This window comes from Hoplias malabaricus, chromosome 13 (assembly GCF_029633855.1).
Source record: "Hoplias malabaricus isolate fHopMal1 chromosome 13, fHopMal1.hap1, whole genome shotgun sequence".
NCBI classification, from domain to species: domain Eukaryota; kingdom Metazoa; phylum Chordata; class Actinopteri; order Characiformes; family Erythrinidae; genus Hoplias; species Hoplias malabaricus.
The window spans coordinates 1,524,911-1,541,172 of NC_089812.1; the positions used below are offsets into that span (position 1 = coordinate 1,524,911).

The 16,262-nt window shown below is 45.0% G+C and overlaps 1 protein-coding gene across 2 annotated transcripts in view; it reads right to left on the bottom strand.

The window, feature by feature from the left end:
* arhgdig (Rho GDP dissociation inhibitor (GDI) gamma) overlaps window positions 1–16,262 on the bottom strand; it is a 43,199-nt gene that overhangs the window by 2,945 nt on the left and 23,992 nt on the right. For both annotated transcript variants that reach the window (XM_066641861.1, XM_066641860.1), the window contains exons 3-5: window positions 10,971–11,054; window positions 1,836–1,912; window positions 61–124 (exon numbers count right to left, since the gene is read on the bottom strand). In XM_066641861.1, the coding sequence (XP_066497958.1) occupies window positions 61–124; window positions 1,836–1,912; window positions 10,971–11,054 (225 nt within the window). The remainder of the gene's footprint in view (window positions 1–60; window positions 125–1,835; window positions 1,913–10,970; window positions 11,055–16,262) is intronic.

The window sequence follows — 16,262 nt, forward strand, 5'->3', positions numbered from 1 at the left end:
TGGATCAACATTCACGGCGGCTCTGGACGTATTACAATGCACAGCAGCATATGCCCTTACTTCTGATTCCTTTCCTGTAGGTCAGATGCACGTACTTCAGTCCAGAAACGATGTCCCTGTTGACCTGAGGACAGCAGATGGGAGGAGGACATTATTAGTTTAAAGGAGCAATCAGGGTAAACAATGATTTCACATGAAATGAAGGATCAAATTCTGCCGTTGCTCTGTGCATAAGTTTAGACTCCCACATGGGGCAGTACAGTTTAAAACAGCTCCACTGACCACACAGGAGCACCCTGCAGTTCTACAATTACAGACTGTAGCCCACCGGTTGCTCTGCATACTTTCTTATTAGGACAACCAGAGAGCAGGTTTGATTTGGCTGCATTCTCAGTCAAACAGTGACACTGGTGCGAGTGGATCAGACACAGCAGTGCTGCTGGAGTTTTTAAACACCTCAGTGTCTGGACTGAGAGCGTCCTGTGTCACTGATAAAGGACTAGAGGACGAGCGACACACACTGTGCAGCGACAGATGAGCTACAGCCTTTACATGTACAAGGTGGACCAACGCAGTAGGCGTGGCTAACAGTGGACAGTGAGTGGATACAGTGGTTAAAAAACTCCAGCAGCACTGCTGTGTCTGATCCATTCACACCAGCACAACACACACTAACACACCACCACCACATCCGCTGAGAATGACCCACCACCCGAATCATACCTGCTCCGTGGGGGTCCTGACCACTGAAGAACAAGTGCTCCTGTGTGGTCATGGTGTGAATGGAGATACAAGGTAGACGTTCCTAATCCAGTGATCGCTCGGTGTATAACGTGAAGAGGAAGCTTTGACAAACATGATTTATTGCACCTTTAAGGCTCTGTTAAATTGATTTTATCCAGCTGCAGCATTTCTTCAGCTTTTCCGTCCGAATCTGAGCACAGACCAAAGCCCCAGAGAGTCTGCGTCCGCTTTAATATCTCAGAAATGATTTTAATTAGCCCTTTTGTGTTCTCCGTTCAGGTTCATCCACTTTCTCCAGCCTCAGGAGACAGAAGGATGCTGTCTTTATGAGCTACTTTTTGCTTTTCAAACTTACGAAAACAAAAACAGGATTCTGCCTTGGCTTGGCGCTGCAAAATAACTCATCAAGTACAACAAACCAAGCCTTCCAGAATAAATACATACAAAAAAACAAGCATTCTTTAGCTCGAACAGAGGGATACTTTCATTAAAGAAAAAACAAACCAGGCTGACTCTGGGTCTATTTCATTCCCTGCAATGTTTACAGACATTTTTTGCATTCTTATTTTTAGAGAATATAAGCTTGGGAAAGCTCGTGTGTGTGTTTATTAATGCTCTTCTCATCTCTGCCTTTTGGGAGGACTCAGCAGAGGTAAATAAACTCACATCTGTCTATCAAGAGAGTGGTATTTTATTCAATTAAACTCAATGTGATTTGAGAGTTCTATGCACTACATTAAAACCGAGCAGAAAAGCAATATGTACTTTATAAATTAATGTGCTGGGGGGGTATCTTTGGAGTGACTTCTGAGATGCTCTCATAGCTGAGCACAATCAAATTCTCACAACAGTGTCCCAACCTCTAGTTTCATAGAACTTCATAGCACATAACTTACAAAAGGTCGCCATTTTTCTTGCCAGGTGGGGGCCGGAGGGGTATATATCATCATTCTACATTAGCACCAGACCCCACTAATGTTTAACTGGCTGAATCCCATCAAACTCCTACAGCGATATTGTGATAATGGCCTTCCAGACTAGTAGCGACTGTTATGGAGGGCAACTGTGTTCAAAATGTGTGGGTCATTCACCTTAAAGTGGATCTTCACCCTGTAATCCACTCCCTCCTTCATGGTGAAGTTCTGCTTCTTCAAAGCATCCAGGTCACCTGCAGATGAGCATCAATAAGACATCATCACAAACGAGACATCGTCAGAAAATAACGCTGCCATTATGCCTCAACCCCGCCTTCAGCCGCTTGGCCGTCTTCACCAAAGAGGAATCAATGATACAACAGTAAACGATAGCAGTTATGAGTTTATCTCCTGTTTTGTTGCTCACAGTTCAGAAGGGTCACTGTAAAAAGCCTTGTTTTATGTTTGTGAGAGAGAGAGTGAGACTCATAAAATGAAGGAGAACAGAGAGAAAGGAGACAGAGCAAGAGAGATGTGAGAGTGAGAGAAATGAGAAAAGTAAGGAGACGAGAGGTGACCGAGAAAACAAGAGATGAGACAGAGTAAGAGAGATTGATAAAACAAGGGAGAATAGGGACTGATAAAGGACACAGGAAGAGACAGAGAGAGATAGAGTGTGACAGGAACTGAAAGAGTGAGACAGTAGAAGAGAGAAAGGGCAGAAAGGGAGAGTAATGGATATGAGACAGGGGACAAAAGGGAAAAAGGGAGTAAGAGATGGGAGGGGAGAGAGAGAGAAAGATAGGAGGCAAAGAGGGGAGAAAAAGGAGGAGACAGGAACAGAGAGAGAGATAGAAAGAGTAGGAGATAAGAGACTGAGTGGGAAGACAGAGAGAGAGAGACATAAAGAGAGGGGAGAGCGTGAGAAAGACTGAGAGAGTGAGAAAGTGAGAAAGGAAGAGAGACAGAGAAAGAGAGCAACTGCTGTGTTATCAATTTATCCCTGGAATTTGCCCTAAGTGCTCACTAATGGATCCGGAGAGAGCTTCGATGGACTGGAGAACAGAAGCAGGGGGAGATTAAAGAGGAGGAGGAGGAGGAATAAATGGGGAGATCAGTGAGGATGCTGGGCTTAAGAACACTGACTTAACTGCTGCGTGCCATGCTCGTTTTGTTTCATGTTGCATTAGGGTTCATACACCTTTCAAAATTCATGGAGAACTTCTCACCAGAGGTGGGCACAGGCCTAAACCCACTCTGCATAGGAGTACTGCCCAAAAAAGAAGCAGTAAAATGAAAAGTGCCTTCAAAATAATAGCAGCAACTACAACAATTTGTCCAAATAGAACTAGCATTGGTCCTTTATTATCCAGATGTTGTGAGCTCTATTCCTGGTGATGTCATAACCTTCAGTAAGTCCAAGAGATCATAACAGGCCTCGCTCTTTTTCTCATTACAGATAAGACAGACCTCCCCATCCCCCACGGCCCAGCACTACTCGACTGGACTCGACTTGTTTAAAGTGTGCCTCCCTTTTCCTCTTTGACACATTCCCTCACTCTCACATTCTTTTATCCCTGTCCTGAGTGTTGAAGGCGAGAGGGCACTGGCAAAAGCTCTCCATCACCAAAATAGTCTCTAGTCCGTTTCCTGTCCTATGTGCAGACGTCTTCTTCTCTCCAGCTCCACGTCCTTTCAGACCCACAGTGCTGAGGAACTGCTCTTCTCGCAGTGGAAGGATGTACACACAGCTTTGGATGAGTGTGTTCAAGGTGTTTCCAATAAAGTGGCCAGTTAGAAATGATCACCTACTTTGTATCTCCACTCATTGTCCATTTTATCAGCTCCACTGACCACACAGGAAAGCACTGTACTTCTGCAATTACAGAGTGTAGTCCATCTGTTGCTCTGCATACTTTGTTAGCCAATTTCACCCTGCTCTTCAACGCTCAGGATCTCCACAGGACCCCCACAGAGCAAGTATGACGTGGTGGTGGTGGTGTTAGTGTGTGTTGTGCTGGTGTAGAGTGGATCAGACACAGCAGTGCTGCTGGAGTTTTTAAACCCTGTGTCCACTCTCTGTCCACTCTGTGAGACACTCCTCCCTCGTTGGTCCACCTTGTAGATGTAAAGTCAGAGACAGTAGCTCATCTGTCGCTGCACAGTGTGTGTCGCTCGTCCTCTAGTCCTTCATCAGTGACACAGGACGCTGTCGGCTGGATGTTTTTGGTCGGTGGACTGTTCTCAGTCCAGACACTGAGGGGTTTAAAAACTCCAGCAGCACTGCTGTGTCTGATCCACTCTACACCAGCACAACACACACTAACACACCACCACCACGTCAGTGTCACTGCAGCGCTGAGAATGATCCACCACCACATCACACCTGCTCTGTGGGGGTCCTGATCTTTGAAGAACAGGGGCCTAATAAGTATGCAGAGCAACAGATGGATGCAGTGTTCCTGTGTGGACAGTGGCGCTGATAAAAAGGACAAAGAGCGTAGATAAAAACAGGTGTTCCTAATCCAGTGATCGTTCAGTGTATTATATTTATATTACTTCATATTTATCTTCACAGCAATGTCACAGTGGGATATGGGACACATCACAAACTACTGATGAAAGATTAACTGACAAACGACTTGCATGAGCTGACTCCTGATGGGGCAAATACAAAGCATGGGGCTTAGAAAAACGCCTGGGGTTTGGATCCCAGCTGTGCCATGCGTCATCAGGCAAACCAATTGGCCGGCTCCATTCCGGGGTGACCACATTCTTGCAGACACCTGCACAGTGTCCTCCGAGCTTTAGAAGACAGCTGCACAAACATCGCAGACGTGATGCATATCACAGGAAACTGACGTGAGAACTAAAGTGAGCGCTAAAACACCACGAAAACCAAAGTCACAGCTCAGAGACGCGTGAATCTTTCAGCCCAGGTTAGACAAGGACAGCTCAGGTAAGGATTCAGAATGTAGTGCATCCTCAAATTTCATGTATCTTCATTATTTTGGTGCTCAGAGCTTTTTTTTGTTGATTATCATATGATGATTTTACCACTTCTCAATACCACAGCAACAACCTCGCTACCAGATGAAACACAACTGCATACGAACACCGCAGGAACCATTTAAAGTGTCGTAGCAATCCCTGGCAACCACCTGGAACACAACAGCAAACGTCAAGTGACAACTAATCTAACTAATGAGGTTTCAGAATCAAATCTACTATTTATTTCATTATTTAAAGTGATGCATCACGGCGCCCTCATTTGTTTTTATACCTGTGAGATCTGAGTGAGTCTTTATTCTTGCTCACTGAGCGGGGTTGAAACATTCAGGTGCTCAGATACAGACTCGCTCCTGGAATTCAATTAAAGGTCCAGAGATAAAGCCCTGCTTTCCTGCTTCTGTAATCTGGACATCAGCTGAGACAAAGTGAGGGTCTCACACACACACACACACACACACACACACACAGCCAATGGTCATACACCCCACCTATCTGCTCAGTCACATCCATGAGAAGCCCCTGTGCTTATGAACTTAAACTTATTTTTTAATAAATGCAACAAAATGTACATATTTATGACATTTATTTGAATAAATTAACACTTGTCTTATTTTACTGTGTTGCACAATAATGAAACTTAGAAGCAGACACTTGGGACTTTTATTCTGCATATTATTGAAGAACTGTATCTCAAAATACAGCTCTGTTTATGTTTTAAAGCAACACTAGTTAGTGTTTTTACTGTAAAATAACAATTTCAAACTCATTGCGATGCTCCACTGACTTTTAATTGGGAGAATAGTCCCTCCCCTTGATTTCAGGACAGTGCTGTAAAAGTGAATTAAACCATGCAACTGTAGGGGGAGCCCAGGAGCAAAAATACACAATCGTACCTAGTCTATCAATGCTTTGAGACAAACAAAAATGGTGATATAAGACCTATATAAACTAAATTTGCACTGAATTTTATCAAGGATGCTTATGTAAATATTAATGGGAAACCACAGCATGCTCTTCAGACTGTAGTATTAGTAGTTCCCGTGTTTAAGGTCATAAACAGCTTCATAAACCTAAATGATCTAGATATCAAACACAAGAGTATCAGCGCAGAGAAGTAGGAGCTATATTTATAACCTGAAGCTTGTGGCAGTTGAGCCGAACGGGAAGTGGGTACGAGCACGGACCGCAGATTCACTTCTGTTTTTCTTGTTCATCAGTAAACTACACTACTAAGCTGTGACCTCCTTTCCTGCCCACCTCTATTCTTACTGGTGTTCTAACCCTAACCCTTGAGCCAAACAATGGTCTAAAGTTAGTGATTACATTTATATTCTACAGCTTGTAATGTGGTTTAATAAGCAACATAACAACCCACAGACCTCAGTGACAAGTAGGTTATTACCTACACATGAATATTATTTACTCTGTATATTTACGCTCCTGTGTATTTATGGAAGGCGGCACGGTGGAGCAGCAGGTAGGTGTCGCAGTCACACAGCTCCAGGGACCTGGAGGTTGTGGGTTCGAGTCCCGCTCCGGGTGACTGTCTGTGAGGAGTGTGGTGTGTTCTCTCTGTGTCTGCGTGGGTTTCCTCCGGGTGATTGTCTGTGAGGAGTGTGGTGTGTTCTCTCCGTGTCTGCGTGGGTTTCCTCCGGGTGACTGTCTTTGAGGAGTGTGGTGTGTTCTCCCTGTGTCTGCGTGGGTTTCCTCAGTGTGACTGTCTGTGAGGAGTGTGGTGTGTTCTCTCTGTGTCTGCGTGGGTTTCCTCAGTGTGACTGTCTGTGAGGAGTGTGGTGTGTTCTCTCTGTGTCTGCGTGGGTTTCCTCAGTGTGACTGTCTGTGAGGAGTGTGGTGTGTTCTCTCTGTGTCTGCGTGGGTTTCCTCCGGGTGACTGTCTGTGAGGAGTGTGGTGTGTTCTCTCTGTGTCTGCGTGGGTTTCCTCAGTGTGACTGTCTGTGAGGAGTGTGGTGTGTTCTCTCTGTGTCTGCGTGGGTTTCCTCCGGGTGACTGTCTGTGAGGAGTGTGGTGTGTTCTCTCTGTGTCTGCGTGGGTTTCCTCAGTGTGACTGTCTGTGAGGAGTGTGGTGTGTTCTCTCTGTGTCTGCGTGGGTTTCCTCCGGGTGACTGTCTGTGAGGAGTGTGGTGTGTTCTCTCTGTGTCTGCGTGGGTTTCCTCCGGGTGACTGTCTGTGAGGAGTGTGGTGTGTTCTCTCTGTGTCCGCGTGGGTTTCCTCCGGGTGACTGTCTGTGAGGAGTGTGGTGTGTTCTCCCTGTGTCTGTGTGGGTTTCCTCCGGGTGACTGTCTGTGAGGAGTGTGGTGTGTTCTCCCTGTGTCTGTGTGGGTTTCCTCCGGGTGACTGTCTGTGAGGAGTGTGGTGTGTTCTCTCTGTGTCTGCGTGGGTTTCCTCCGGGTGACTGTCTGTGAGGAGTGTGGTGTGTTCTCTCTGTGTCCGCGTGGGTTTCCTCCGGGTGACTGTCTGTGAGGAGTGTGGTGTGTTCTCCCTGTGTCTGTGTGGGTTTCCTCCGGGTGACTGTCTGTGAGGAGTGTGGTGTGTTCTCCCTGTGTCTGTGTGGGTTTCCTCCGGGTGACTGTCTGTGAGGAGTGTGGTGTGTTTTCTCTGTGTCTGCGTGGGTTTCTTCCGGGTGCTCCGGTTTCTTCTCACGCGCCAAAAACACACGTTGGTAGGTGGATTGGCGACTCAAAAGTGTCCGTAGGTGTGAGTGTGTGAGTCAATGTGTGAGTGTGTGTTGCCCTGTGAAGGACTGGCGCCCCCTCCAGGGTGTATTCCCGCCTTGCGCCCAATGATTCCAGGTAGGCTCTGGACTCACAGCGACCCTGAGCTGGATAAGGGTTACAGATAATAATTGTTTTTTTAGCTTTCTATTTATATTCTAATTGAATCTAAATGAAACTAATAGAATGTATTTATCGCCTAGACATGGTCACGACTGGGCAACTGTGCTTTTGGTTAAAAATACTAAACACCTTTATATGAGCCATGTTAAATTAATCAGTCAACTTTGTGTAGTGTACTGTGAAAATTATCAGTTGATTGATCAGTCTACTCAGGCTTTAGAGCACAGTAACACTGAGATCAATAACTTCACATTGGTTTATCAATATTTTAGAGCTTAGTTACACTGAACCAATAACTGATCACATTGATTTATTAGTCTTAAACCTGTGTAGATTGATCAATCAATTACTGAGCTCTAAATCCGCTGTATGAATCTCCATAGGATTTAGAGCTCATTAGCACTGATATTGATAACTCATCACACTTACTGATCAGCCTACTCAGGCTTTAGAACACAGTAACACAGATCTATAACTTATAATCTATAATCTATATAATCTATAATCTATAACTAGCTTAGTTACACTGAACCAATAACTGATCACATTGATTTATCAGTCTACACAGCTTTTAGAACTCAATAATCATGAGATCAATAACTCATCACATTGATTTATCACTTTACACAATCTTTAGAGCCCAATAATCATGAGATCAATCACTGATCGCACTGATTGATCAGTCTACACAGGTCTTAGGGCACAGTTACACTAAAACCAGTAACTGATCATGCTGATTGATCAATCTACACAGCTCACTAACACTGAGATCAATCACTGATCACAACGATTGATCGCTCTACTCAGGCTTTACTAGAAGCTTCAGTGTTTGTCCATGTGACAGGAGCGTGGCAGGGTGTAGATCAGTGTGCGGTGGATGTAAAGTACCGGGTGAGGAATAACGGGGGTGAAAGAGAAAGACCCGGTGTTTAAAGGTTAAAGGCTGAATTCGCTGGAATCTGCTGTGTGTCGCTCAACATCCCTCGACGTGTAAGACACTTTGCTGCAGAGACACAGCTCCTGTTTCCAAATCTCTGGACTTCACCAGCATGGGATCAGTCCATTGCTAGGCAACCAGGTGACCTTTCTTTCCCGTCACTATGGAAGGGAAGAGTCCCCGGAGGCGGCGTTGGGAAACTCACTCGGAACAGGACTCGGGGGCCTTTACCCTACACCACCCCACACCCCACGCCTTTGACTGGGTTCAAACCAATACTGATATTGATCATGTGTGAGGTTCACTGTAGAGTCACAGGTTTGTGGACATTTGCGTGTCCACCTGTTTATTCCTTCTTCCCCCAGATTCTACTCTTCCAGGAAGATGTTTGGGCATTTCTGTGAGGATTTGATGGCCCTCAGTTACATAAAAACTGGTAAAGTCAGGTGCTGGTGCTGGATGATTGGTTCAGGATCACAACCACCACTCCAACTCGTCTTAAAGGGACTGGAGGGAGCCCCATTACAAATGCACCACAGAGAGCACAATCCTGGGGGGATTCATACCCCTGTAGCCCTCTCTTGGCACTGAACATGGGCGTTTAGACCGTTGTACGGCTGCTGAAGAGCCTCCTATGTATGTATCCTGTGTCCACAATGAATTATTTCATAATGAGGCTTATCTGTATTTTTCATGATTATGCCATGAGCTTAATCTTAATCCTTAAAGCAGATTGTAAAATCCAGGATAAATAAATACACCGATATATTCCTAAAGAATATTAATGCTATGCTGTATTTCAGTCTGGATGTGTTGTGAGATTGATTCATGGTGCAGGTTCTCTCTCTCTCTCTCTCTCTCTCTCTCTCTCTCTCTCTCTCTCTCTCTCTGGAGGGATGACATCACCCTGTGGAGGCTGAGAGCTCATAAAAATGCAGCAGAGAGCCACTAGGTTTCTGTCGATGGTGTCAGCAAAGTCCACGCCCTTTCTGCTGCTGACCACAGCGTTCGTCCACTCCGGCTATTTACAGCATTTACACCATTTATACTTTTAATCACAGGGCACGAGAAACAAGACACAGTTTCTAGTCTTCGCAATAAAACATAAAAGGTACACTATTTTTTGGTTCTGTTTTCCCCCCAGCAACAGCAGACAGAAAATCCAGAGCTGTTCTGTGTGTGTGTGTGTGTATATATGTGTGTGTGTGTGTGTGTGTGTGTGTGTGTGTGTGTGTGTGTGTGTGTCAGAGCTCCATTACCGGTTCCATTAAATTATCATGCCATTATGTTTTTCTCAGTGCTGCAGATTGTTACGGCGAGGTCGGAATAGACCTGGACGATAAAATGACTGAGACTGTTATTGTTATTTTTCTGTATCAGTAACGTGTGTTTGAAGTATTGCCAAATAAACACTGGGGTCACTCTGTGTCTCAGAGCAGGCTGCTGGTGCCTTGTCAGAACCGAGCTGGATGATAAAATGATATCGATTATAATCGAAATAATAAAATCTTTTAGAGAAATATTGCCTGGTTAAGGGATCTGTGGCAGGATAATTCGTTCATTCATAGTCTGTAAGTGCTTATCCTGTTCAGGGTCACGGTGGGTCTGGAGCCTACCCGGCATCATTGGGCGCAAGGCAGGAACACACACTGGAGGGGGAGCAAGTCCTTCAAAGGGCAACACACACACATTCACTTACACGCACACTTTTGATTCAGCAATACGCCTGCCAACATGTGTTTTTGGACCACGGGACGAACCCGGAGCACCTGGAGGAAACCCATGCAGACACAGGGAGAACACACCACACTCCTCACAGACAGTCACCTGGAGGAAACCCACTCCTCACAGACAGTCACCCGGAGGAAACCCACGCAGACACTGAGAGAACACACCGCACTCCTCACAGACAGTCACCCGGAGGAAACCCACGCAGACACTGAGAGAACACACCACACTCCTCACAGACAGTCACCCGGAGGAAACCCACGCAGACACAGGGAGAACACACCACACTCCTCACAGACAGTCACCCGGAGGAAACCCACGCAGACACAGGGAGAACACACCACACTCCTCACAGACAGTCACCCGGAGGAAACCCACACAGACACAGAGAGAACACACCACACTCCTCACAGACAGTCACCCGGAGGAAACCGGAGGAAATTTCAATTCTTCTACGATATCCGCAATTACAAAAGTTTTTAAGCGTAACACACATGTTTTTGAATCATTTGCACATTCTTTTTTCATTTTGTGGCAACTGTTGTGAAGTTTTGAAAATGTAAATTGTCATTTTATTCAGCAAAACATAACACAGATATTAAGCAGTCTGAATGAGGATTGTTTGTTTGGGTTCTCTTCTGTGGTTCTGCTGTTGTCAGGCTCTCGTGATCAGTATCATATCGAGATCTAGTTCACAAACCTCAGCGATCCCCAGGTTAAATGTTTACAATGACGCTGTGATATTGATGGCGATGTAGGATCAATAAAAGGGAAGTAAACCTGTTAGGTCCATGGTGATGGGTCCCGGAGCCTGATCACACAGCAGCGTCAGCCTCGTCACCTGAACGTTGGGAATGCTGGGATCTGCAACACAAACAGGAACTGGAATTAGATTTAAATTACGTTCACAATTTTACACCATTTAAACACACTCAGTTATTTACAGTGTTCAGCACATGACTAACAATATTTCTTTCACATTTATATTTAGCATGTGATTTCACCCAGGGTTTCTCAGGGCCCTGGGGTGTGTGAGTGACAGGGTGAGTGTGTGAAACTGTCCACAGGTGTCAGTGTGTGAGTGACTGGGTGAGTGTGTGATGCCCTGTGATAGACTCATGCCTGTTCAGGGTGTGTTACTGCCTTGCACCCAATGATTTTGTGTGGGTTCTGGACCCACATCAGGAGGTGCTTACAGAAGCTGAATGAATGAATGAACGAACAAATGTACATCCCAATATGATATGTTCACATCACCTATCTCTAATTAAAGCTCTGAAAGCAAAGACTAATGATACGCTTCAGTGAACGGTGCCGTGAAGTATCTCAGTAAAAAAACACTGAAGACACACACTTCCCGACTCTGTGGGGATGGGAACGCATTCATCACACCTCTGTGGCAGCTGAGATAAGGCTCCGATTGGGGATGAATTGTGTGAAAGATGGAGACAGGAAAATGAGAATTCATTTACACCTGCAGGGAGAAACACATTTATCATCTCCACCGCATCTTCCCATGGACTCCGCCCCGTTCTGCTCGGACACTAACGGTTTTTTATAACAACGACTAACACTACATGACCCACTTGTGTTTAGTCCCGATGTAGAGGCTTTGGCTACAAAACAGCTACGAAACAGATCAGTCCTGAACTCTGTGGTGCTTCTCTTCTTTAACACATGTCTTTAACTTGCTTTGGTCAAAATACCCCACGGATCAAACAGCACAGCAGCACCCCCCCCCCCGTCTAAACTGCCCCGTTTGGAACGGTTTCAGCGCCTGTTCCTTTAAAAAAATAACGAGCCACTCGCTGTTCAACCTCAACCTCAAATACACAGCAGTGAGGAGTGAGGAAAAGAAGCTCGGATTTTTACTCGTTTTCACTCTGTTCTCTTCTTCTCCCTTTTTATTTCCTCTGTTTTTACATCTCTCTGCTCATTGTGTCTATTTCGCTCTCACACAAAAGAGGTTTCAGTGCTGTGATTGGACAGACTCAGACAAGGGGGCGGGGCAATCCTAAAGTCTCTGCACTTGACATCAGAAGCAGATCTTCAGCAGCACACGCTTTTTCCTTGTTAAGATTCAGCTATGGAAGACACTGATGTCCAGCTTGTGTCTCCGTGAGAAACCATGAAATAAAACAGGAAAGGTGAAGCCACTTCACATCACCTCCAGCTCACCATGCTTATTGTTAAGTATGGGCTATAGAACCACCCCCAGAACTGGGCTGAAGAGCAGTGGAACTGTCCTCTCTGCAGTGATGCAGCTCCATCCAAAACATCTGGGACTAGCAGATGGAGTTCAGAACTAATCATCCAACATCATCTAGTACCTGACCTCATTTTAAGTTTAGATAAATATGTGTTGGATGATGCAGGGCCTTTACACCTCTCTTGCCCACTCTTGGTTATTGGGCATGGTGACCTTAGGCTCATGCAGTGCAATGTGAGAATAAATGAAGCTGAAATGATATTTTTTGTATAGCCGAAATGAGAACAGTAGACATTACACAAGGTGAACAGGGCAACGCTGGAGATCCAGAGAACTCAGACTGCTGCCTCCATACTTTCCTCCAGGGCGATATCATCATGTGGACCACAGTGTATTCCCATTAAAGCCATTTACTTTCAAGCCACAGAACATATTTAGGAGCCATGGAGGCTGTGGGCAGCTTTAATTAGGCTCTTTTCGGCTCCTTTCTCAGGATGCCTGGACCTTTCTATGTTTCCCGAGAGACTTGTGTGCTACTGTTTACCTGACTGACCTCCCTCTGATGGCCCCCTGGTGACTATTTTGGCTTTGTAATGGAAACGGGCTTGCATATTTTAAAACCGAACATGTTTTCTAGGTATCTTTTTTTTCATCAGACCCACTAGGAAAGGGTTTATCAAAAAAAAAAAAAAAAAATGTACACCTTTTTTGGAGTGTCATCCTTACAAATGTTCCCTCTACGAAACTCTTCAAGAGTCTGATATGTCATCAGAAAAAGTGCAGTACTTAATTCCAAGGCAACTAATGGTGCTCTTAAGGTAGCTGTGCACCAGTCTGCAGTGATATCAGAGGAGCACAGCTGGATATTATGGTAATTTAAGGCGCCATACGGCATCAGCAATAATACATTACCACCCACAACAAACACTTCTGGGTTGTGAACCTGAATTCAGCTTCTTATTCCCCTGCTTTTTTTCCATAACCTTCCAGTTCCACCTTAAATGTGGCAGAATTGTCAGGCACTAGAATGTAATTGATTCATTTAAGGTGGAATTGGAAGTTAACTACCTGAACGCTACCTACTGAGACATCGGTGTACTACTAGTGATATTATGAGGAAAAGGGCAACAACACAATAAAACCATGTTTAAATAAGATAATACGACTTGCTTAATATCAAATATTGTGTAAAATATATATTAAATGACATTATTAAAGAAAATAATGCAGTTCTAGGTTATGAAAGTATGCAGTATAAATGTTATTAAAGTCAAACAGATATTCCTTCAAATTTTGAGCCTACAGCTCACACACAAATGCGCACAGAGACGGCTGTACGATTTATCATCCCGAGCCGATCCATCCATTACTCCCAGGAAAAATGTATAACAAATTAATGGACATCAGAAACGCCCGCGGTGTGCTTCCCTTGTCACAGCCCCCCACGGAAATGACTGAGGTTAAACACCCTGTTAGTGAGATTAAACACTTGATGAGGCATTTCATCTTTCTCCTCTGTTACGGCTGTGCAGCGGAAATTCCTAATAATGCAGCTACAGTCAGGGATCTTACGTTTATTTACTTCCAATCCAAGATTTTAGGAGCCATTTCTGAGACAACATTTATAGCCAAGGAAGGCATATGTCTCAGTCTCACTTCTGACAACCGTGCAAGACGTGGTGGAGTACCGTCATATAAACAGTACTTAAATTAAGACTATGTAATACTTTTTACCTTAAAATTACAGTTTCAAAACCATTGGGATGCTCCACTGAGCTGTAACAGAGAGAACAGAGCCTGTGTCATTGCTACTCTGGGCTCAGCATGTCATCCATTAATGTCCATTATCTAGAGCAGAGGTCTTCAAATAAATGTCAAGATTTGTGTTCCATTCCTTCCTCTGTTCTCTTCCCTTTTTTTTGTAATTCCTCGCTTGTGTCTTATGACAGTATTCGTTTACCATTTGAAACTTCTTTTTCTGTTCCTATTCACTGCTGTTAGTATTAATCTGGTGTCTCTGGAGTTTTAGTTCTCTTTATCAGTATTTTTCTTCTCTCTGGTACCCTCCTATGTCTCTGTTTCAGTGTTTTATTTCTAATTCTCTTAGATTTTAGCTCAGTGTGCTAGGATTTTCATCATTTCAGTTCTGAACTCAGAGAGCGATGGTGGCACTTGATGAGCATACCCTCAGTAGAACAAGCACCACCTACTTTTGATTCGACAGTAGGTAAAAGCCTCACTGTGTCGCCTCGCATCAGGACGTGGCACGCATTCAGTTCCCCTAGTTTTCAGGGTCTTGGAGAAAAGAATACGCCTCCATTTTGGTTATAAACCAAAGCTCTGAGCTCTTTAAGATTTAGAATATCATTCAGTACTCACCTTATTCGTGTCTTCTGACATTTTATTAACTGCTAATTAATGTGTCAGAAATCAACATCCCATAATAAAATCAACAAAGACAGAAATGCAATTCAACATTTATTTATTTGGTTTTATTTATTAGGGTTTATTTATTTACACACGAGGAGCACCTCTCTCCATCTCTGTCCTTCTCTAATTCTCCTTCAGGAGCTGGAGCCTCTTCTTCTCTGCCTCCAGCTTCTCTCTCTCCTCAAACACCTGGGCCCAGGCTTCATCCAACTGCTGGTTGTGATATTGTTGCTGAGCGTCCAGTTGCTCGCGCCTCTTCTGTAGCTGTTTGAAGCAGGTCCGAGCCACTAGCTTCTTGTCCTCAGCTTTTTTCACCTCGGCCCTGAGCCCCTCAATTTCAGAGCACCGCTCTTCCTTCACCTTCCTCATTGCCTCCAGCTCCTTTTCAAGTTGGTGCACCTTCTTCTTCAGCTCCTCCTTCTCTGCCCTTGTGGCTTGCAAGATGCCCTTAGCTTTCTTAAGCCGCTGAGCCCAGGTCTCTGCTGTCCTTGCCCACGCCTTTTCTGCCTCAGCCGACTGCTCTCTCTCCCTCTCCAGCTCCAGCGCGGCTCTCTCCGTCTCCTTCTGGAGCTTCTCCTGCAGCTGGGCCTTTTCCTCTCTGGCCACTTCCAGGAGCTCTCTCTGGAGCTCTTTTTCCTTCTGGTTGTGGTCAGAGTTTTCATTGAGGGAGGCCTGGTATACCTCACTCTCCTTCTTCCGCACTTCCTCCAGCTGATTGAACCGTTTGGTCCAACGCTTCTTTTCCTTCTTTTTCTGTCTCTCCAGGCGTTCCCGGGCCTCCCTCTCTTTTTGCAGTTCCTCCTGCAGCTGTTTGAGGAGAGATTTCTTGGCTTCTTTCCTCTTCTGCCAAAAGAACCTCAAGATGAGGGCTAGCACTCCCGCCATCCTTACACCGACGATACAATTCAAACACAACAAGTAAATACAATGGTCAAAGCAAATCTGGAGTCAGTTCACCGATGCACCCTCTTTCATACCCTCAGTGACATCACATCACCTCGGAACTCTGACCCCTTCTGAACATTCCTGAACATTCAGGAACACCCCAACCCCCCCCCCCCACACACACACACAGTTTGGGGGCGGGGCTAAGGGTGCTAGTGTCGGTAGAATGTGTGGAGAAATGGGGCTGGCAGGTTGGGCAGTGAGCTTAAGTCCAAGCAGGTGGTCTTTGATATTTTTGCTAACTGGTGTATACAAACACCCGCCCCCCACCACACACACACACACACACACACACACAAATAAATAAACAAATACATTGAAGTCCAGTTGCTAAAATGTCCAACCTTCACTTAGTTCAAATAGCATCACATAGCTTCAGCTCTGTCCATCACTGTCCACTCAGCAACATTCCACACTGTTCCAACATTATTTCTTTTCAATTTTCAAAGTAGGAGACTTTAATACACACACTGATCTCCTGCAGCATA